A 22359-nucleotide genomic window follows, 5' to 3' on the forward strand; every position below is an offset into this window, starting at 1 on the left:
TTTTGATAGTTGTGCAAACAGTTTGGTAAAGTAAAAAACACTTGGCTCGCTTTTGGGTTTCTAAACATGTTTCAAGCGCTGCACGCTCAGCGTTCGCTCGCTCTCTGCTCACTTATGCTCTGACTGTCGCGCGCTCTCTCTCTCTTTCTTTCTCTCCATCTGTGTGTGTGTGTGTGCATAGTGGGCTTGGAGCTGGGGCTTGGGCCTGAACGGTTTGGGTTTTGGGTACGTTACAACAGTTGTCGTTGGCGTGTCGTCGGTTTCAGTTTCAAACTTACCCGTTTCAGCGGTGAACAATAAATTTCCGATTAAATACAAAAATTGCGCGCCTGAACATTCAGAGTGTAACTGTAGCTGCGTATTTAACACAGTTCTCGTGTGTTTTGTGAAGAATACCAAAAACTAACAACAACAACAGCAACAACAATTGGCTGCACTTTTATCTGCACCACTAATAAGTATTAGCCATGTACGCAAATGCAAAAATATGTTGCAACATACACACACCTCACACACACCTCACACACACACACACACACATAACTAAAACCAGTTTTTATTTTTTTTATGTCAGCGCAGGCAACATAAACTTTTAAAAACTAAAAAAATACAGTCGTAACTAACTCAAAAATGCATCATTTACTATCAACAAAATGAAAATGAGTTTGCTGTATTCAGCTCTTTATTTATTTTTTTTGTTACGACTTCAGAGTCAGAGTCATAGACAGAGACAGAGACAGAGACGGAGTCAGAGACAGACTCTCAAATGTGTGATCTGCGATCTGTGTTCTCTCATCTCCGCAGATCGACGCTCTCGATCTGAGTCTGCAGCCCCACCCGAAAACTAATTGTTATTGCAGTACAGCACACAGGCAACAAGAACAACAACAACAAGAAGAACAAATAAAACAACAAGAAAAACAACACCAACAATAAGAGCGTAACATATTGCTGCTGCTATTATTATTCAACTTGCTAATTATGCACCACTTATTTACACTAGCTAACAAATTGTTGATTCTATGATTCACATCAATTTTGTCTCACTCATCAAGTCTATTTACAGGAAAATTGTTTGAATGTGATTAAAGCAACAGCAAAATATTAAAGAAAAAATATGAACATTATTAGCAGGCGTAAATATACCAAAAATAAAATAAATAAAATTATTTAGGCCTTATTAAAGTAAGAAAAATATATTATTTATATATATATATACAAAATATATATATATAGAAAATAATAAAAATTGTTAGCGGTGTTTAATTTGCCAGAAATAAAATTTCAAAGAAAAATTATCATCAATTAGCTGGTTGCTAAATTAATTAGCCATCTATTTTTTAATTTCTAATGAATTATATCATAAAAACAATTACAATCTCTTACTAAATAATTTCTTGCGATTTATGTTTGCACTATAAATAGCTGCATTCAATTATATTGTCATCATAGAATAATATAAAAAAAAAAACAATGTAAAATACAACACTTGCTGACACTGACCTTCAGTTTAGCTGTGTCATTGCTCGCCCAGCTCGCCCAACCCTCAACAATTATACCACTGACTGAGACTGGACAATGTGTTGGCTACAACACAAATAAAAATATGTAACCCCTTGCTAACTGGCAAAAGCCACTCTGTTCGCGTGGGTTTGCAAGCCAAGTTTGGGGTGTGGGTCCAAATGAGGTCAACAAATACGGCGCGCTGGAAAATCGCAACAATTTACTCACGGCAGTTATGGTTATTGCTAAGGGCGGCAGGCAATAGGAAAAACAACATGAGCCACTTTGGCAAGTACAGTAGGCGCCAATGCGAACCGCCCCTTACCCAAAGCCAGTTTGTCAGTTTGCCAGTTGTGCATATTAATGCCACAGAGAGAGTGAGTGAGAGAGAGAGAGAGAGAGAGCGAGAGACGGGAGGGACTACAGTGGGGGTGTTCAGTAGGTATTGCGTCGAAACGGAAAGAAACCAAAAAAGAACTCGTTTTTTTTTGTTATGATTCTCAATGAGTCTATCAAGTGAAATTTGATAATGTTATCCTTTCGCAATGGCAGGCAGGAAATTGAATAATTGAATTTAAAGTGAGCTAATTAATTTAAGCTCAAGTTGCAAGTTGCAGAAGCAAGCGGAGAATGGCAGACCAAAACAAAACGGCACAATTGCAACAACAACAACAACAAAAGATCAACATAACTGGCAAGTCGATGACCCAATCAAAGGCGATACCAACCAGACCAGTTATAAGGCTGCCCGCCAAGCCCTTCTAAGATCCCTGCAAGCAGAAAGCGAAACGAGGTTAAAGCACACTCCCGTCCAAAATATTGTGCACACAACAAGCGAGAGCGAGAGAGAGAGGGAGCGCGAGAGCGAGAGTTTTGTGGCTGCGCGAGCGCAAAACAGGTGTGGCTACTTCACTACTGCTCGCTCTCTCTCTCTCTCTCTCTCTTTCTGTCAGTCTCTTTCCCCGCACACCTGCCCGGTGCATGCCAAGAAACCCGTTCAACTGGTCAAGCGATTTGTTTACATTTTTTTATGGATGTTTTGGTCGCTCTGTTATTTCCTTTATTTATTTTTGTTTTTTTTTTTGGTTTTTGCTTTCTTCTAAATTGTTTGGGTGTAAAAAAAAACGTGAGAAATTTGTTTTCAATAATGTGAAAATCGTTGTTGTTTTACAAAAAGACTAACTCGATGCGGCAGCTGCTGAATTTGAATTAGAAAACTTACAAAAAAAAAAATCAACACTAAACAAGTTGTGTCATGCAATATTCATTTTGCTAATTGTACTTAACGTTTTTTTACAAAATGATAAGCGATTTTTTATAATGCACATCATCTATGTAAATAGAAGAGTGCAATTTTGCATAGGGGTATTCCCCTATTTTAGTAAAGCGAAATATTCTCCTGCTGACTGTGTTTTTTTATTTTTATTTATATTTTATTTTGTTTTGTTAAAAAATGTTGTATACTCAAAAGGAGTACAGCTTTTAGGGTATTCCAATTGGTGTATATCGAAATATTCTTTACCTTGTTGTTTATTTTTTTCTATAGTAATTACGGTTATTTGTTTATTTCATCAGAGCACGCAATAGTTTATCACCCTTATTTGTTGCGGAGCCTACACACTCAAATGTTTGTTAGGGCCGCAAGTTAGTGTTAATCAAGCAAAAGTTGTTAACTATATGCTAACCATTAACTTTCCCTCTCTCTCTCTCTCGCTATTCCTCTCCCACTCTGTATGATCCTCTCTCTCGCACACACCTCCAACCAGACTCACTTGGGAGAAAGTTGTTTACTGTCTGGATTTTTGTGGGTTCTGGTTTTCCCGCGTGCAGCGTAATTGTTCATTACAGTCGGCAGGGTTAACTATATAGCACATATATATATATATATATATCTCCTCTTGTATACATATATCAGTTGCTGCTCAACCTCCTCAGCATTTATGGCATTTATTTTTATTGTAAGTGCCTTCGGTAATGCAATTATTGTTAATCAATGAGTATCGCCAATGGGGCATGAATGAATGCCCCCAAATAACTGAGCCATGAAGCGACAAGAATTCACAACAGCAACAACAACAGCAACAGCAAGAGTAAAAGTGTTAAACAGGCCAAGTGTCGCATTGTTGTGCGTATTGTTGGTTAAACTGTAATTATGAACACGTCAGAAGAGACAGGACTTTGCGAGCAATTAGAAAGTATGACTTGAATGCGCCTCTCAATAGCTTAATAGCATTTGAGTCATTTATGAGGCACCAACTCATTTAGTATGTAGTGCGAATAGCAGCTGGGAATCATTTCGGATTGCACCCACACCCAGCTATGACATCATTCCATGATGATAGTGCCTTCTGGGGCCCTTTTACAATCAATTAGATGCCGGCTTTGAGAAGCCATTGCGAGTAATAGTTTTTTTTTTTTTTTTTGTTTGGTATGTGGGCGACAATTGACACAAATACTGAGCACATTGCGTTTTCCACGCTCCACCAAGCACCCGAGCTAATAATGAGAATAACGAGAATAACGCATAACAAACCAATTGCCAAATATGGCAAATACATAAAAATACAAACGTTGCAAAACCCAGAGATACTGAAGATAAACCCAAAATCTTTAATTGTTGACTGCCAAAAACAAAAACACTACAAATAAATACTCGTAAAAACTCAAAAAAGAAAACAAACAAAAAAACATTAAACGTTCAAAATGAGCTACTTGCGTTCTATAGGTACTTAATATACTCCATAAATGGAGCATTTGGAGCTGACTGTTCCAGACAACAAAAAATCAACCAACAAACAAACAAACAAACACAGAAACATACACAACACACAGGAATTTAATTGAATTACGCGCTAATTGATTGGATAATTGCATTTGTTTATTTGAACAGAAATCTCACGAGTTGAAATGTCGCCGGCGGATGATAATTCCTTTGCCACAACAAGTGGCAACAAGAAGGCAACCTATACGCTGATAACCATCAAAGTTGTCGAACTGGTGAGTCAACTGAGCTGTGTTAATCGAACAAGATGACAGCAAAATTCCTAATTGCAATAAATTACTTTCGAATTGTGAGTCCAGTTTGCATAGCAATAGACAGACAGGCAGATCAGATATATATATAATTTATGGAGTCGGAGATGAATAAATTATAGCTATATCTTCAAACAATTGTTCCCATGAAATTAGTATTGAATACTTGAAAAATGATATAATCATAAATAAAATAATAAATATATATTTAACATAAACATCCTTCAGACGTTCCCAAATTAGAACTAGAATTCTAAATGCGATTTTTTAGGATGGGATTTAATTTGTATCATGACATGTTTATCATGATATCTGCAGATTTTACTTCTCAACTGGCTGAAGTGTGAATACAATTAAAGTTTACAAAACATAAAAAAAAACAATTAATACAATTTAGCATGAAATTTAATAGCTAAAATAAAATGAAAAATATTTATGCATATAAAAACAATTTTATAAACAATTTTTAAACAATTTCATAATTATTTACATCACTAAATCAATAAAATCTAAATTGTAATTTGTTGATATTATTTTGGTTAACAGTGCCTGCTAATATGCTGCCTGGGATTGATCGATGAGCCTGCCACCAATTCGCAGTTGCGTGTCTTTATAACGCCCCGAGTTATGGCGCTGTGCTATGTGACCTTTGGAGCTTTGGCCATTTACACGGCCATCTATTTGATAATGGCGCTCTTTGGGGATCTGTGAGTGCATCCGTGCATCCCAATGCAGTTGCATCATTTGCTGATAATTCCTTAATATGTTGCAGGTCGCCATGGCGCACGGCGACACTGTGGTCTCTGGTTGGATTTGTGCTTTATGTGGCTGTAACGGCACTGTTATTCCAAGACTGGAGCACCACCAAGGATCGCAATTACTGGCATCCGAATATGCATCGCCTGGATCTGGTAATGGCATCTGCTTCCATATCGCTGGTCACCGCTTTGGTCTATCTGCTGGATGTGCTGTTGACCATTCGCTTTGGTGTCCACGGCGATTTGGATTGACATGGCATCAGGCACAGTGCCAGATCATTTTACTGTAATATTTACAGAGCATCGTAGTCATAAGCTGTCCCACCACACCCCCAATTCTCCCTGCTAAGTGTAACAAATTGTTCAAAAGCACATACAAAAAACAAAAACAAAATCATAATTGCCATCATTGAAATGCGAATGTACAAAATGAATTGTAAGAAATTTTTATAAAACAAAAATGTCGCGAAATATTTGTAAAAGTCTCGCTTAGCATATGAATCACGAAATGTTTTTTTCTAATCCACTTAACATAAGTTTTACACCGAATATTTTTGATAACGAATGAAATAAATTTTCACTAAAAGAACAAACGATCTTCAAAAATATGTGAGTTAATGTTTTATTTTTTTTGTTAAATATATCAAACAGGATGGATTTCATTTGTTGAAGGATGACATATTATTATTATTAGCAAAACATTTTATTTGTTTAAATATGCCTTTTATAACGATCTTTAATACGATCAAAACTAGGCTTGCAAATGCAAGCAACAACAATTTTCAAAATGTTTTTGTGAGCTGTTTTTTTGTTTTTTAAATGATACGCGATATTTACAACACCAAATGATGAAGGATAATACAAAAAATGGAGGACATATGTATATAAAAACAACACGTTGAGATTGAGAATTCAACTCATTTGATAGCGATGGTAAAGTATTTCTCAATATCCTGATCGCTCTCAATCATTTTGAGGCTGTGAAATGTCTTCCGGATGTAACATTTACACACATCGCCATCACCTGTTGCGGTCAAAGAAAAGATGGTTTTAGTTTGAATGGATGATTTGGGATGTGATTCGCGGGGGACTTACCCAGGTTGCCGTCGCAGATGCGTTGCGTGATGAGTTTGGCGAGCGCTTTGAATAGTTCTTTGGTGGCTATTTTGCGCTTGTAGTAGGGATTTAGCAACTGCACCACCGCCTTGCTGACATCGTTCTTTTGCTGATTCACCGGCGGCTTCTTCTTCTCCTTCTCCTTCTTTTTGTCCTTCTCCATTTTCTCCAGCAACGCGGCTGACTTCTCCTTTGGTGGCTTAGTCGGCTCTTTGCTGATCTCTGACTTCTCCTTTGGCTGCTCATCTCGAGGCTTCTGTGGCTTAGTCGGCTCTTTGCTGATCTCTGACTTCTCCTTCGACTGCTCATCTCGAGGTTTCTGTGGCTTAGTCGGCTCTTTGCTGACCTCTGATTTGTCCTTCGGTTGCTCATTTCGAGGTTTCTGTGGCTTAGTCGGCTCTTTGCTGATCTCTGATTGCTCTTTTGGCTGCTCATCTCGAGGCTTCTGTGGCTTAGTCGGCTCTTTGCTGATCTCTGATTTCTCCTTCGGCTGCTCATCTCGAGGCTTCTGCTCTTTGCTAATCTCTGGCGACTCATCTTTTGGCTTCACTTCTGGACTCTTCGGCCCCAGCAATTGTTGTACAGGTTTGAATATCTTCAAAACTGACTCCTGTTTCAGGTCACCTTGTTTCTTCGCCTTTGTCTGCTCCTCATCCGACTCTGCCGCTGGCTTCTTGTCCGCCAACATTTGGCGAGCTGTTGTGAAACCAAATGAATTCATACTCGCTTCTGTCTCTGTGTCTTTTTCCTTTTCCCTTTCCGTTTCCGTTTCAGTTTCAGTTTCTGAATTGAATTTGAAACTGGCTGTGGAGTTTGCTGGCTTCTTTTGCGTCTCCTGCCTCTCCAAGCGGGAGACGCGCGCCTTGCGATGCATATCGTAGCTGCCATCGCCATTTGGCATTAGTCTGTATTTTCTCTCGCCGAACTCCAGCTCCAATTGATCCTCTTTTGTTTGGGTGGGCTCGTCTTCCTCTTCACTCAGCTGTTTTTCCTTTGGCTCTTCGACTGCTGTTTCACTGGACTTTGTCTCGTCTTCATCTTTAGCCTCCTCCGCCTCCTCAGCTGGTTCGATTTTAACTGCCACAAGTGAGTCGTTTGGTTGCTCCTCCTTGCTTTCCTCCTTGCTTTCCTCCTTGCACTCCTCCTGCACCTCCTTCTTGACTTTGACAAGAAAACTGGCAATGGAGGTTTGTTTGCTCTGCTCCTGTTTGAAACCTTTCCGTTCACGTATAGCTTTGGGTGGCTCCTTTATTGAGTGTGGCTTCTGCTCATCCAGCTCCTTCAGCTTTCGCTCAAAATACGCCACACTGCCGCCCGTCCAGGCGCCCTTGGCGCTCGTCTCCGGTCGCGGCACATAGTCCAAAAGGATTGGCATTAATCTCGTCTCGGCAGTGAGCTTCTTAATGCTGGCCAACTAAAAGAAGTATATTGTTTAATAATAATAAAATAATATTGCAAGTGAAGCTAAGACAAATTTCGTATTTTAAGAGCGCATTATTTGTAAATCTCTGCGAGTGTTTTGTTTTTTATTCGACTTTATTTTACTACAATTTGCGATATATAAATAGGAAATGCTAACTTTAGCTGCTGTGCATTTAATTCCGTTGCAGATGCACGCTATATTTAAATATAGTTTTCTCACAGAAAGGTGAAAGCAGGCGACGCAATTGGCAATCGCCCATTTCTGTAGTAGCTTTATGATAACCAACCCAATGCTAATTAGAAATTTATTTAAATATGTAGAGCTCATAATTTGTTATTAGAACTGTTGACATCTAAATTTCATTATAAAATTGAACAAATACAAGAAAGAACTGAAGAATTTCCGAGTTGCTGAATATTGTTTGAGCATTGTTTCTATAACTCGAAATTTATCCGATTTGTTGAGATATAATTTGCCCATTTAAAAGGTTAAGCTATAATCTAGATTAATCAATTAATTAACCTCTGAAAAGCTGCCTTTATTAATAGCGATTAGTTAAATTGTAGCTTTATAAAATAGTTGTGGAATGTTGATTGAATATTTCCGAAATTTTAGAAGCTTCCAAATACCAGTAAATAGTAATTTTGATTAGGTATATTTTACTTTGAAAAGGATTGTTTCTATTTCAGATTTACTAGTAACATAATAATGCTTGCAACTTGTAAGTTTGTTGAACTTAACTTGGTAAATAAAATGTTATCTTTTGACAGATAGTTCAAATAAGATAATCACTATATACACTATCTATATATATACTCTACACTATTTTAGCGATTTGGGCGAATCTGACTATGAAAAGCAGGAATTTGAATATTTGCAGTCTGCTCAGACTAGAATAAATACTCAGACTAGAATAATAATGACTTGATGCTGACTAAGTATATAGAGATATATATATACATATACTGCATGGAATCGGGCTTGCCTCTTTCAAATACATAATTTGTGGCAAACCTAGTTGCAAGAATATGCAAATTAAAAGCAGCCAATTGACTCTTTCCTGATCCTCAATTCAAATTCAAAACAAATAGTTTCATTTGCTTCCTTCAAGCTGGACACACCTGTTTGGCTAACGCATGGCGATACAGTTGGACGACACGCTGCTGGCGGAACACCTCGTACTCCAGATCGACAGCGATGGCCTCGTAGTCGTTGTGCCGCAGGACACTGCGTGGCTGCTGCTGCTGCTGCTCCTCCTTCGCATCGCTGGCACATTTTTTCACATTGGCTTTGAGGGCATCGATGAGCGCGTCCAGAAACTTCTCGCGTTGCGTGTGCTGCAAGCCGGCTACTTTGGAGTCGGTGGACTGGGCGTGACGCACTCGGGCAATCTGTGTGGCTGTCTCCTGCTCCAGCTGGCGGGCAGCACTCAGTTGTTTGCGCAACTTGAACTGTTCGCGTATAAAGTCCTCGGATTCCTTTTTCACACGCTTCGCGAGCACCGCATGACTCTGACCCGACTCGTGATCCGAATCCTCGCTGCCATAATCCTGAGCAGCACGTTTGCTGCCCGCCCGACCACCTAAAGGAGGAAAGTGTTTACCAAATGAGGTCACGTTTAAGTGGAATCGAACTCACCCTCGTAGAGATCGGCGCAATCCTGCAGCGAGATGCTTGACTTGAATGTGGCGTCCATGCAGAGGCGCTGGAACATCTCCAGCGCTTTGGTCGCCTGCTTGGGCCGCTTGCACACATCGCACTGGCCGCGGCAGTCGGGCGCCGGATCCCCAAAATAGTCGGCAAACAGTTTGTGGCGGCAGCGTGTCTGCTCACAGAAGTCGACGATGCGCTCGAATTGGCGCAGCGCACGCTCCGTGAGCATTTCACGATCGCCACGCCCCCGGGCACGCTGTGCATCATGTTGGAGTAGAAAGCGTATGGAGCGCACATCCTCGCGTCCATAGTAGAGCCGGCAATAGGAGGGGAGATTATCGCGACCGGCACGACCCGATTCCTGGTAATAGGCGGCCACATTCTGCGGCACATCCCAGTGGATGACGAAGCGTACGCTGGGCTTGTCCACGCCCATGCCGAAACTGTTTGTGGCACAAATGATGGCCTTATCGCCGCGCATCCATGCTTCCTGCACCTCCACCCGGTCCGCGGTCTTCAAGCCAGCATGATAGGCAATGGCGGCGATGCCCTGCTTGGAGACGCCCACCGCGACACGCTCAACCTGATCCCGGGTGCGACAGTAGATGATGCCACAGCCACGTTTTGGTTTGGGCAACGCCTTGAACTGCTCCTCATCGCCCAGACAGTGCTGGGCAAAGGCGGCCAGATGCTGGAAATCATCCTCAATGGAGTTCTTGTACACAATGTCATAGTAGAGATTCGAACGGAAGCTGGGCGTGCTGAATTGGGCCACAGGCTGGCGCAGTTTCAGCTGCTTGTAGATATCCTCGCGCACCTCCCGCGATGCAGTCGCCGTCAGTGCCAGCCAGACGACATCCGGATATTTGGCACGCAGTTCGCCCAGCTTGAGATAGTCGGGCCGGAAGTCGTGGCCCCACTGGGAGACACAATGTGCCTCATCCACGGCGAAGTAGGCCAACTTTTTGTGCTTGTGCAGCGAATGGAGCAGATCCTGAAAGAATTTTGTGGCCGCCTGCTCTGGTGTTATATACAGAAACCTGATGTTTGTCTTGATGGCACGCAGATCTGTGATGACACGCTCACGCTCCTTGCTGCTCATTTTGGAGTTTAGGGAGTCGGCGGGCACTTTGAGCTTGGCCAAATGATCGATTTGATCCTTGATCAGCGCCAGCAGCGGCGAAAAGACAACCGTCAACTGATCCTTACACATTAGCCCGGGCAGCTGGAAGCACAACGATTTGCCCGACCCAGTGGGCATCGACACGTACACATCCTGCTTCTCTGCGTGATCAAATTTAACAGAGATTAGACTCAAGTAGATTATTTATTCTGGTTCGTTTCCCTTCTTACTCTTCACAGCGCATTTTATGGCTTGCTGCTGCAGCTCCGATTTGAATGATTTGTGGCCAAAGTGCCTTTGCAGCGCCTCGTTGATGGCACTCTTGTCCTCCGTGGCATTGTTAATGCTTGTCATCGTCGCGGCAAACTTAACAGAAAAACAACTCACATAATTGGAACACTTAACAAAAACGAGATAAAAATTGTTGCGTATTTTCTTTGGCGTGAATGCCGCCAAAACAGCTGTGAAAGCGATAACAAAATCGATTGGCAACTGTAACCAAGCGATAACACATTCGGAATATCGATATATCGCTAGCACAGCAGATAGCAAATCACATTTAATTAAATGTAGCTATGTTTAATTATTTTAAAACAATAACAATGAAGCACTTCAACAACTAAATTACATTTGTTCCTCAATGCCGGTCATTCGTTCATATATGCCGCCAAAGAACAGCTGATAGGGCTGCCATTACAAAGAGAAAGATCCGCGCTGCCAACTTGCTGTAAATAATGATACAGAAAACGGCTGAAAATATTTGGCTAAATGTACATTTATTATTCAATGCTTAAAAATATAAAATTTCATTAAATAGTACACCAAATATATATAGAATGCTCATTTTTAAAAATAATAAATTAATTACAATTTGTTGTATAATATGTGTAACAGCATCAAGTTCTGACGTCACTTTCTGTAACAAGTGCCACAACTTGTGGCATTGCATCTTCTGCAATTGAATCAAGCGGAATTTACATTTGACATTGTGGTAACAGCGCTGCCAACATCGTTAACATAATGAAATGCCTAACATAATGTTAGCTACCCTCGTGCCGCTAACAATGTACTCTACTCAAAGTAATAGCCGTGCCTCTCTTTCTGCATTCAGTCTAATTTCCGCGCTCGATCCGCACGCACTTATTTGTTCGTGTTGCGCATCGGATCGGTTACGTCGCGTTTGCGAATGCGATTGTGTGTGAGTGTGCGTGTGTGTGTGTGCGCCTTACATTAATTGTTTGTTGATTTTTAATACTTTTGTGTAAACGAAACCAAAGAGCATATTGTCTGCCTGCCTGCATCTGCACACCATAAAATGCACAGTAAGAAACAACAGCAACAACAAGAGGCAAGTGCAATGCCGGCAACAACAACAACGTAATGCATTATTTCGTTGTGCGTGTGTCAGTGTCTTGTGTCTGTGTTAGTTAGTGCGTGTCCCTCTCTTTCTCTTTCTCACTCTCTGTAATTCACTCTTGTCGCCAAATTTATAGTAACGGTAAACACGCAAAGCAAAGTGCAAAAATATCAACAGCAACAACAACAACAGCAAAAGCCGGCAAGGCCATAAAGAAAGTTAATCGTGTGACAAACCTTTGCAACACTAACAACAACCACAACAATAAGAATAAGACCACAATGTTTGTCCCACAACAAAATCAACATCTTCCCTGCAGAAGAAGAAGAACAACAACAGCAACAAATGCCGCCTGCCTTGTGATAATTAACCGTCTGCTGTTATCGCTGCTGTCCACAATTGCAATCACAGCAACACTGGCTCAGCCTCAACAGCAGCCAGAATCTTCGCTTGCTGGAGGCGCTCATGTTGCCGCCTTGGCAGCTCCTGGTCCCGGCGCCACCTCAATCGGCTCCTCGTCGATCCTCGATCAATTCAGCCCCAATTGCAGCGCTGTGACGCACATTTTCCAGGCGCGTGGCATCGATGCCAACGAAATACCGCAAAAGCCCAGCAATGGTAAGCTCAAATTCGAAGAGTATAAATGGAGAATATAAGTAATATAAGTAAATGGAGCATCATAAATCACTTTGAATCGTTATAAGGAAACAATTCTCTTATATCATATACATTGGAATTGGAGCATCACAAGCGAATAGCAGAAAACACTTTCCAGGCCGAGTAATTAGTTTTTAAGAGTAATAGCAAAACATGTGTAAAGTGAAAATGGAGAACAAATCGAATTTATAATGAGTTGAAATTACTTTTGCCTATTTACATATTATATTTAAATGGGTCGCTTGGAATTAGATGTTCTCATTTTTATTTTTTAAAACACAATTTAAAGGCAAATTTACCGATTATTATTCATATTTTCTTCTGGCTTTGTAATTTTATTTTAAAGAAATTCAATACTTAAGCTTAAGACTTTATTTTAAATATTGTTTTTTAAAGAAGATAACTTCTTCAAATGTTGCATAAAATTATTGTGTGATTATAATATTTGAAAATAAAAATGAATAATAATGAATAATTAATTAATTAATAATGAACTATAAATGATTTATTTATTTAATGTGGGCTAGTCGAGAAACATTTTAAAATATTTCAAATAGGTAATAACAAACATAAAATAATTAGATAACTGCATACAAATTTTAAAATATTTTCTGCAATCAATAGGGGAAATCCCGTAAAAAAACCCAAGCAGGCCAGATAAATATTGGGTGTTACTTAATTCAAATTTATATAAATAATTCATGATTAAAATACATAATAAATAAATTAAAATTTAAATGTAGTAAAAAAAAAAAACAGAAAATTATAAAAGCCCAAAAAATAAGAAACATAAATTCTTTGAGAATGGTAATAATAAATTCCCAGAGTACTTTTTACGGAGCGAGCACTGTGGCCTTCTAAACCCAATCTAAACTTAGTCTCTTCGCGGGGCACCAGATCGTCTGCAACTTTGGCTCTGCTCAACGTCAATTTGCTTATCAATCGCTGCTTATCAGGAACAGTAACAAACGATATCCAAGCCACGCCCCCCAACTCCCTACACAGCCTCGTAACTAACCTACTTACATACGTATAAAAAAAACATACTCTTTTACTACCTGGGAACGCAAAAGTTTTCATTTATTGAGCAACTGTCGATTTAAAAAAAAAAAGACTCGTTTCGAGACTCGGGTTCTCAGCTTTATCTAAATGCTGGCGCTTATCAGGCGAATGCAGAAGAAGAGAAGCAATCAAATTTATGACTCACACACACACTCGACCAACAAAAAGAGGCTGCAACTATTTATTTGGCTAACTTATCTAACCAAAAAGAGCAACACAAATGCAAAAGAGAGCGAGAGAGAGAGAGAGAGAGAGAGATATGGCTGGAAAGGTTCACAAATGCCGACAACAATAAAATAAATCCTGAAGTGAACTGAACTGGATTGGAGTGCATAATTTAAACGATTTCAATGACACCTTGATTAATATCAGTTCACCAACAAGAACAACAACAACTGCCTGGAAACTTACCTGTTCTACACCCCTCTCCCTCTCTGTCATTCTCTGCAACTCTCACGCTCTGTCTGCATTTCCATGAAATTATGAACGAAACGCAACGCAACGCAACGTGTTGCATTTGACCAAAAGATAAAGAAACATTGAGAAAAAAAAATAAAAATGAAAACAGAAAAAAAAGGCAATCAAGCAACGTTGAAAACCAAAAATAAACAACGCAACACGGCGGCAGGTAAAGAGCAAAGAGAGGCAAAAGGCAGAAGAAGAGGCTGCAACAACAGTTTACCTGCAAACAAATCAAATATAACTAAAAATCAAAGAGAGAACGACTGAGAGATAGAGAGAGTGAGAGAGATATGGAGGTAGAGCGATCGTCTCGCTCTCTCTATCTCTCTCGCACTTATTGCAATTAAGCGTGATTAATTCAGGCTTTAAGCAAATTAACTAAAATCTACAAAAGGAGCTCTCCATGCCACAGCTCACAACTTGGCCTAGGCTCAACCACCAACAACAACAACAACTGTTGCTGCTGCTGCTGTTGGTCAGTGTGTAAAAGCGGTGTGACAACATTTTTTTGCTGCCTCCGCGCTCCGAAAACAGATTTCTTTGATTTTTTTGTGTGTATTTTTTTTATTTATCTTTTTTTTTTAGTTTTTTTTTTGTGTTGCGCCAAAGGAATTTGTTGTGAGATTTTTCGTTGTGGCTTCTGCTGACTGAGAGACTGGTCTTGAAACTGGTACCCTTTTTTTCGTTCGTCTTTTCAGCTGTGAGAGAGCGTAGGGCAGTTGAAGGGGTTAGCGCAGTGAGGGAAGGGGTGGGGAATTGAGCTGAGCAATCGACGCATGCGCCAAACTCGCCAGCCGACTGACGACTGGACAGTGGAAGACAATGCGAAGCGACGAGCCGAGTAGCCGAGGAGCATTCGTACATTCATCGTTCCTTCCTTCGTTCGTGCTCCTTACTCTCTCGCCCTCTCTCTCTGTCTTCCTCTCTCTCTTTAGAGTTTTGGATGAGATTTTGTTGTTTTTGTTTCTTTTTTTATTTGTATCGCTTTGTTCGTTTTCAAGTTGATTTGCGTGGAATTTTATTTCCTTCTTTGTTGTTGTTTTTTTGTATTCCTTTTTGATTTGTTGAGCATGAATCATGTGTGGCAATAGACAGGCAGTCAAACAGACCAAGGAGGAGGTGGGGGTGGCTGGGTTGGGTGGTGTTGACTCTTTGTCTGCTGAGGCGAGATTAAATTAGATATCATTGGCAAAGCTGTTGGAGAATTTGAACTTTTGTATGGACCTAAATCGAACAACACTTTGTTGCAACAACAGCAGCAGCTGCACAACACCTTCCGCCTGCCACAAAAAAAAAACAAAAACAACAACTGCCACTTAAAAGCTTCATTAAAGTTGCACTTCCTGTGCCAGGTAAATGCCGATTGTCCCCCTCCCAAAACAAAAAAAAAAAACACAGACAAAATCAAGCAATGCTTGCCTCTTGCCACATACCCTTTGCCGTCTCACCTGCAGCTGGCACTTAGTTCAAATTGTTTGCACAATTTAAGCAGTTCACAAAACATTAAATCGTTAAGAATGCAAAGAGGAGGAGTGCGGGGAAGACAGACGCAGGGAGTGCAGTAGACAACTAAAAATCTTTACACAGACACACACACGTGCAACATTCTCACACAAGAACTCTTGACTAAATCATGCCCCTGCCCCTGCCTCAGCCCCGTACCCGAACGGGTACGCTGCTGCAGCTACTCTTGGCAAAAAGGAAATTTACAGCGCCGCTGATTTCAACGTTGCCGCTGCTGCTGCTGCCGCTGCTCCACTTAGCCGGCAACTGCGGCAACTCTGCGGCAACTGTGGCGTTGCATCCATCGAGGTTGTTGCCAGGGCCAACCGCACGACTATTAATCATTTTCCAGCGTCCAAAACTAAATGGCCCTCTCATTCACTGCCACTTGCGCCACTCCCTTCATCTCCCTCCTCTCTCTCTCTCTCTCTCGCTCTCGCCCTCTCGCTCTCTCTCTCTCACTCTCTTGGTGTTTTTGGGGGTCCCTTTTTGCATTGTCGTTGCTGGCTGCATTCTTCGGTTGTGTACCACGCCAGACCAGAGATTTCCGAGCAGAGCAGCAGGCACTATATCATCATTATGCGAAATAATTCCTAAAGTTGTTGCATTGTTGACCATTGTGAGCTGAGGTCTTGGATTTCAGCCACATATATTTTCAACATCTCTCTGTGTGTGTGTGTGTGTGTGTGTGTGTGTGTGTCTGTTTGTGTCTGTGTGAATGTGGGCTTCATCATTTTATGGGCTACCCCGTGGATAAAAATGAAATGTGATTAGACTGCATGAAATTTGTTTCTATTGACTGAGGAATGCATATTTTAGAATGAATTCTTTAAAGTTCATTCTTTGAATGTGGAGCTGAAGAAGTTGTTTTTTAGAGGTAGAAGAAATACAGTCCTAGATATATATATAGATATATTTATGACAAATCACAAATCGATTAATCTGTTGAGGTAGTCCTATATGGATAATCATTTGTAGATAGCTCTATAATTAGCTCTGTAATTCTATAAGCATTTATAGATAAATCTGTTGAGGCATTCCTATATAGGTGATCACTTACAGATGAATCTATAAATTTAGACAGACATTCATAGACACAGTTGCAGTTATTTATAGACAGTTTTCTGATTGTCTCTGTAGAGAAAATCATTTAAAATAATTAGTTTTTCAATGCGGTACTATAAATTATTTATTAGCAATTATAAATCTACAATTTTGATTTTTTATAGGTATTTAAATAGGTTTTAAGATGTGTACATATATTATTTATTGCTATTATTTAGATAGGTAGATGTAGTATTATGAAGAGCTAATTATATTATTTATTTCATTTGATCTTTTAAATAATAATTATTATTACATATTTCAATCTCGTATCTAGATCTTTCTAAGCTTTTAAAGTCTTGTCTGTCTATATTTGTGGGCAGTTAACAGCATTTTGCAAAAGCTTTGACGTATCAAATTAATTAAGATACTTTGGCTATTTTAGGCTGGTTGTCGACAGGGCAACGAGGAAGAAGAACCCAACTATTTTGCATCTTTGGACAGTTTTCACTTACAAAACTCAGTTTATTATAAACTCTGACTATAAACGTTGTTAAACTCTGTACAAAATTCAGATTTCTGGGCATTGTTGAAGTTGGAGTTTCTTGGGGCAAGAATGTTAGGTGACCCTTGGCAATTTCCTACCTTTGAGAAAAACTTTGCTGGCATTTACCAAGAGTGACTCGAGAGTCGAGAGTCGAGACTCGACTTAACTGCCCAGCAAATGCTCATTATGTAAATGGTAGGGCGCCCACTGGTGAAACCCTCCTTAGACTGGCAATACTTGCACATACATATTATTATCCAAAGTCGGGTTGTAGTTTGTGCTTAGTTGTTAGTTGTTGTTGCTTGTTGCTTGTTGTTGTTGTCGCTTGTTTGTTTGCACGATTTAATGCTTCATTTGACTGGGCCCTGATAATACGACGAGGTGCAGCAGCAGTTGGAGGAGCCGTCAGACAGTCAGACAGCTGAAGTATTGTGGCGCTTAACTGCTTTCAAGTACATCCGAAGAGGGGCAGGCAGCTGGATGAAGGTGCTGATGAGGAGCTGGGGGGACAGAACTGTATATATGTCTATAGTCTAGTCTAGGTCTTGGCTCTTAACTACTTAATTATCTCCGTGGAGTCTCACTCGCTGCTCAAATGAGACCGACTTACGCTTTAGGGGCTAACCCCGACCCCTTTCCTCCGGGCTGCCATTTGAGCCACTGCTTATTAATAAACATGTAAAATGTAATTGTTATTTTGAGCTGCCGTTTTGGGGCGTGGCTAATTGCCATGTTCATGGCTCGACGCACCACGTTGGACCACATTATGAAATTGGCCCAAAAAAGCTGATGAAGCTCAAAGCAGCTGAGCGTGAGAAAATGCTGAGAGCAACACTCTCTGTCTCTCTCTCCCTCTCTCTCTCTCTCTCTCTCTCTCTCTTTTGGTTGTATCAACTGTCTTCAAATGCAACAATTAAAATACATTTAATGCGCATAAAACATGAAACATGCCCATGCAATGGTCCATGCCACAGTCTCTGCTTGCCGCATACTGCTGCTGCTGGCTGCTGGCTGCTTACTGCAGGCTCCTGCCTCCGATCCTTGCATGTTTCGGAGGTGTTAAGGCAGCGACCAAATTGGTATGCTGGTAAACGAAACCACCACATACAAAATACCAAAGATCTCTGAGGCAGGCGGATCGGGGAGGCAGGAGTAGTTAGCAACCAAATCGGTAAAGTTGGAGGCATCCCGTAGCACTCCATATATGAGAGTCACTGGGAAATGCTCAACTCGACTCGACTCGGCTCGGCTCAGCTCGGCCCGGTTTTGGATATGAAGGAATGTGCCACAGCTTCAAGTTGCAACAGCAGCAGCCGCAGCTCTCGAGAGAAGAGAACTTGTTTAAGGAGCAGGGCTCGGTTTGAGCAGCTCTGTTTTAGGCTGTTTTGTGTTTGCTGACGCTACAGAAAATTTTTACATTTCATTGCGACGATCTTAGAGAGAGAGAGAGAGCGAGAGGGAGAGAGACAGAGAGAGAGCGAGAGAGATGAGACCACACAGGGAATGGACATTGGACAATGGGCAACTCCGTGGTATCTTTGGGCATCTCGAAAGTGGCCACGTTTGACCTTTTTGCTGCTGTTGTTGTTCTTGTTCTTGTTGTTGTCTCTCACACTGGGAATCACTGGGCACATCAGCGCGGACAGGCCCTTGAAAAATATGCCGAGCGTGTAGGTTCTTTATGGTCTCGTCTGCTTCATGTCTTCTGTTCCTATTCCTTTCGCCCAATCACCCGCTCTCTCTCTCTCTCCCTCTCTCTCTCTATCTCTCTATCTATCTATCTCTCTTGCTGTGATTCACTCTGGTCTGCCTTGGGCCTCTGAATCCGTTTTGGTTCGCAACTATTTTTTTGGGCCCCGACACTTGTGCCTGTGGACTGTGGACTGTGGCAATTAAGTCGTTGCTCGACGGCTTTTCAAGAGCTCTCCCTCTGCATTCTCTCTCTCTCTCTCTTTCTCAATCCATCCGTGCCTCACTGAGCTTGTTTCCATATTGCGCGCATGGCGTCTACTCAGCATGATTCATTCTTAGAACTTGGCTGACGAGGCTGCTTTTGTTGTCATCTTTTGTTTTGATAGCGCGAGCGGTTTCTTCTTATATCGCATATCTTTTTCTGTTTTCTTTCAAAAAAATAAAAATAAAAAAAAGTTGTGAAATAATTTGTCCACAGAACTGTCCGTCAGCTCTGTCAGCATCATCAACTAATTGTGTGATATTGCGAATTTTAACAGTTGAGGGTGTGAAGCAAACTAATCACACACAAACCCAAGAAGTTCACATTGTAGACAAAAAAAATAATGGTTGTGCAATTTATGAAGATCAGCCGAACTGATGGACTGATGATTATCCTCGGCTACTGTGCAGAGTTTGATTGAATCTACGCAAATGCAGATGGCTGCTGGCTAATAATAGTGGGCATCATAATAGTTTAGTTAGTATAACTTGTTAAACAAAAAAATGGATTAAAGAATAATCTATCGATATCGATTATCTTCTTTTTTTTAGTTCTAGAAATCATAATAATACGCATATTAAATGAGTTTGGGTTGGATATCTTGGTTAACAAAAAAGGTTCATCTTTCAATCGGTTGTTACTGTGGCAGCTGTATGATATTGTGGTCCAATCTCAATGATTTAAAAATCATAATAATACGCATAATACATTAAACAAGAAAGTTATTTTATACAATAGCTCATCTTTCGAGCGATTGTTCCTATGTGAGCTACAAATTAATTGGTTCCTTAAGATCAATTGGAACTTAACTTATAAATATGTGGCTCTAATTTATTACTTTTCCTATACACAATGGCATATTATGATTAGTTATCGAAACAGTGTATAAAGATGATATTGCTCTGATATCGCCTGAGGAAGAGCTATTAAATATTGTTAATATCTCAGGCATTATAATAAATTGATGTACCTGAAATATGAACATTTTGCCAAGACTTTGCCTAATGATCTCTGATATTGATATTGATGTTTATTGGTTTTTATTTCCACAACCACAAGACTGTTATTGAAGTCACTAATGAACAAATCAGTTGTTTACGAAAAGATATTGGATAACAAATAAGCGATCACTTTCAGCTCAACTATTAAATATCTGTTATGAAGCTTTCTTTAAATATTTAAACTTGCTCAAATACAAAACAACAATTTATGATTTCCTTCTTCAATGCTTGAGCAGATCATAATAAGTGATTTACATGGAATCCTTTGGCTGAATATCACTTTTGCTCATTGCTAATGGCACTCATAACTCTATAGAAATCTCCCGAATGTGAAGCTCAACTTGAGTTGATTTTGTTGCCCACTGTGCTCTCAGAGCAATTGGCGAGTTTAGACACAGTTGTCTTCCTTGCCCAGTTGTGCCCCAGAGCAAACAAATTTGCTCAGATGTTGATGCTGCTGCTGCTGCTGGTGCTGTCCACAATAAGTTTCCCAAGATGCTGCTGACCAATCCGACCACTTAAATGAGCCAGCCTAAAGTCTGAAGTCTAAAGTCTGAAGGGGACTGACTGGCTGGCTTGTTGTGCCTCAAGTTATTTTACTTGGCCCGTGAGCATGACGAATGTTAAATTGCTGGAGTGCTGGGGCACAAATCACTAAGCTGGACGAAGATCAGAGAAAGGGGGCGGCCAGCGGGGGAAACATTGGGACGACCTCGCGTTGATTTAATTAGGTCACATGGCAAGATTTGTTAATTTGCGCCACCTACTTTGATGGTGCGTTTGTTGATAACTATGCCGCACTCTTGTCTACGCCAAAGAATGCGTTGATTCCCTTTTCTTTTTCTTTTTTTTTTTTGTTTTTGTATATTTCTATATTGCCTGCCCCCTGCTTCTTTCAGTGTAATTAATGTGTACAGCAGTAACTTGACTACGTGCGTATCTAAAAGTTCATTAAAGGCCTCGCAAAAACTCTTATCCCAGTATGCCCATCAAAGGTCGTTTGACACAGTCAAGTGTGCGCTGTGTGTGTGTGTGCGCTGTGTGTGTGCGCTGTGTGTGTGCGCTGTGTGTGTGTATTATAATCGGGATTGGAATAGAGACGCTTGCCTTGGGTCTGGACCGGAGAGTTAAACCCTAAGCTAAGTTGAAATAAAATGCAATTGCCTGCTCGGATTTCAATTTTCTACAGTTCGTTAAGAGGCAGCAGCCGTTGTAAGCCTTAAGCATCATGCAAATCTTATGCTTAACCTTGCCCATTTGTTTTGGCCTAATCGCACAAATAATGGTTTTCAATTAGTTTGCTACGGTCCAGTTACAGTTACCAGCTGACTGTGTGTGTGTTTGTGTGTGTGTGTCTTCGAGTGGAAAAGCCGTCCGGAAAATGAGCTGCCATAGAATCCACACAAAGGTTAAAGGCAGTTGTTGTATTCGAATAATGCCAACGCTTGACCTTTCCCTTTTTTTCAAGCTATATACGAATGGAATTAGTGATAGAATGCCGAGCACCCCATAGAATCTACAACAAATGCGCATAAAACACACACATTTTTAGTATGTGTGGCTATAGGTTATTAAATTTGGTGACAAAATTAATAATAATCGTAAAAACTGGCAGCACATTAAATACGCATAAAATAATACAACAGGAAAATTAATTTGTATAAAACATGTACAATGGGTATTGTAATGCCCACACAAAAAAAAAGTAAAGGAAATTAAAAAAAATAATAATAACAAAAGTGCCAAAAGCGTCGGCTGTCATAAAATTGTAGGTTTTATGGGCCAGGCTACCGGAAAGTCAAGACCCAAAGATCCAGCGAACAGAAAGAGCCAAAGATGTCGCAACTCGACAAATCCAACAATGATGTGCGGATAATAAAATTAAAACTAATTTTGACAGCCGACTGCCAAGGTAAATTTCTCATAAAAATACACACACACACAGCAACTTAAAGACGAATATTAAATGCCCTAATAAATGTGGTCAGCCTTTGATTTTCAGACTGAACATTGAAATTAGAGCTACAATCAATTATTTTTACTGATATAGAGAACACTGGATTATATCCAGTAATAGTATACGAGATACCATCTAAAGCAAACTATTATTTATATAAAATAATTGAGTTTAGTTTGTTTGTTGAGCCAATCCTTTGCCATGAA

At 40.3% G+C, this 22359-nt stretch overlaps 3 protein-coding genes across 5 annotated transcripts in view; 2 read left to right on the top strand and 1 right to left on the bottom strand.

Moving 5' to 3' along the window:
* The first annotated feature begins 278 nt into the window (after nucleotides 1–278).
* Nucleotides 279–5902, top strand: LOC6556977. Of its 2 annotated transcripts, none has more exons than XM_032736101.2 (4): nucleotides 279–469; nucleotides 4394–4500; nucleotides 5083–5243; nucleotides 5309–5688. In XM_032736101.2, exons 2-4 carry the CDS (start codon nucleotides 4411–4413, stop codon nucleotides 5544–5546), a joined length of 489 nt encoding a protein of 162 aa, XP_032591992.1. In that variant the 5' UTR covers nucleotides 279–469; nucleotides 4394–4410; the 3' UTR covers nucleotides 5547–5688. The 2 variants fall into 2 exon arrangements, with proteins under 2 accessions (XP_032591992.1, XP_001984986.1); XM_001984950.3 differs by lacking the exon at nucleotides 279–469 and adding an exon at nucleotides 4093–4228 and having other exon boundaries at nucleotides 5309–5902.
* LOC6556880 (ATP-dependent DNA helicase Q5) lies at nucleotides 5874–11075 on the bottom strand. Of its 2 annotated transcripts, XM_043215315.1 has the most exons (6): nucleotides 10840–11027; nucleotides 9472–10770; nucleotides 8955–9415; nucleotides 6883–7824; nucleotides 6390–6630; nucleotides 5912–6318 (listed from the first exon to the last, which is right to left on the bottom strand). In XM_043215315.1, exons 1-6 carry the CDS (start codon nucleotides 10961–10963, stop codon nucleotides 6212–6214), a joined length of 3174 nt encoding a protein of 1057 aa, XP_043071250.1. In that variant the 5' UTR covers nucleotides 10964–11027; the 3' UTR covers nucleotides 5912–6211. The 2 variants fall into 2 exon arrangements, with proteins under 2 accessions (XP_001984985.2, XP_043071250.1); XM_001984949.3 differs by having other exon boundaries at nucleotides 5874–6318; nucleotides 6390–7824; nucleotides 10840–11075.
* Nucleotides 11076–11750: 675 nt separating this feature from the next.
* The window catches only part of LOC6557353 (glypican-6), a 45330-nt gene continuing 34721 nt past the window's right edge, over nucleotides 11751–22359 (top strand). The window contains exons 1-2 of the mRNA XM_001984948.3: nucleotides 11751–11807; nucleotides 12103–12584. Coding sequence (XP_001984984.1) covers nucleotides 12248–12584 — 337 coding nt within the window. The 5' untranslated portion in view covers nucleotides 11751–11807; nucleotides 12103–12247. The remainder of the gene's footprint in view (nucleotides 11808–12102; nucleotides 12585–22359) is intronic.

This window comes from Drosophila grimshawi, unplaced genomic scaffold (genome assembly GCF_018153295.1).
Source record: "Drosophila grimshawi isolate 15287-2541.00 unplaced genomic scaffold, ASM1815329v1 contig_44, whole genome shotgun sequence".
NCBI classification, from domain to species: Eukaryota; Metazoa; Arthropoda; class Insecta; order Diptera; family Drosophilidae; genus Drosophila; species Drosophila grimshawi.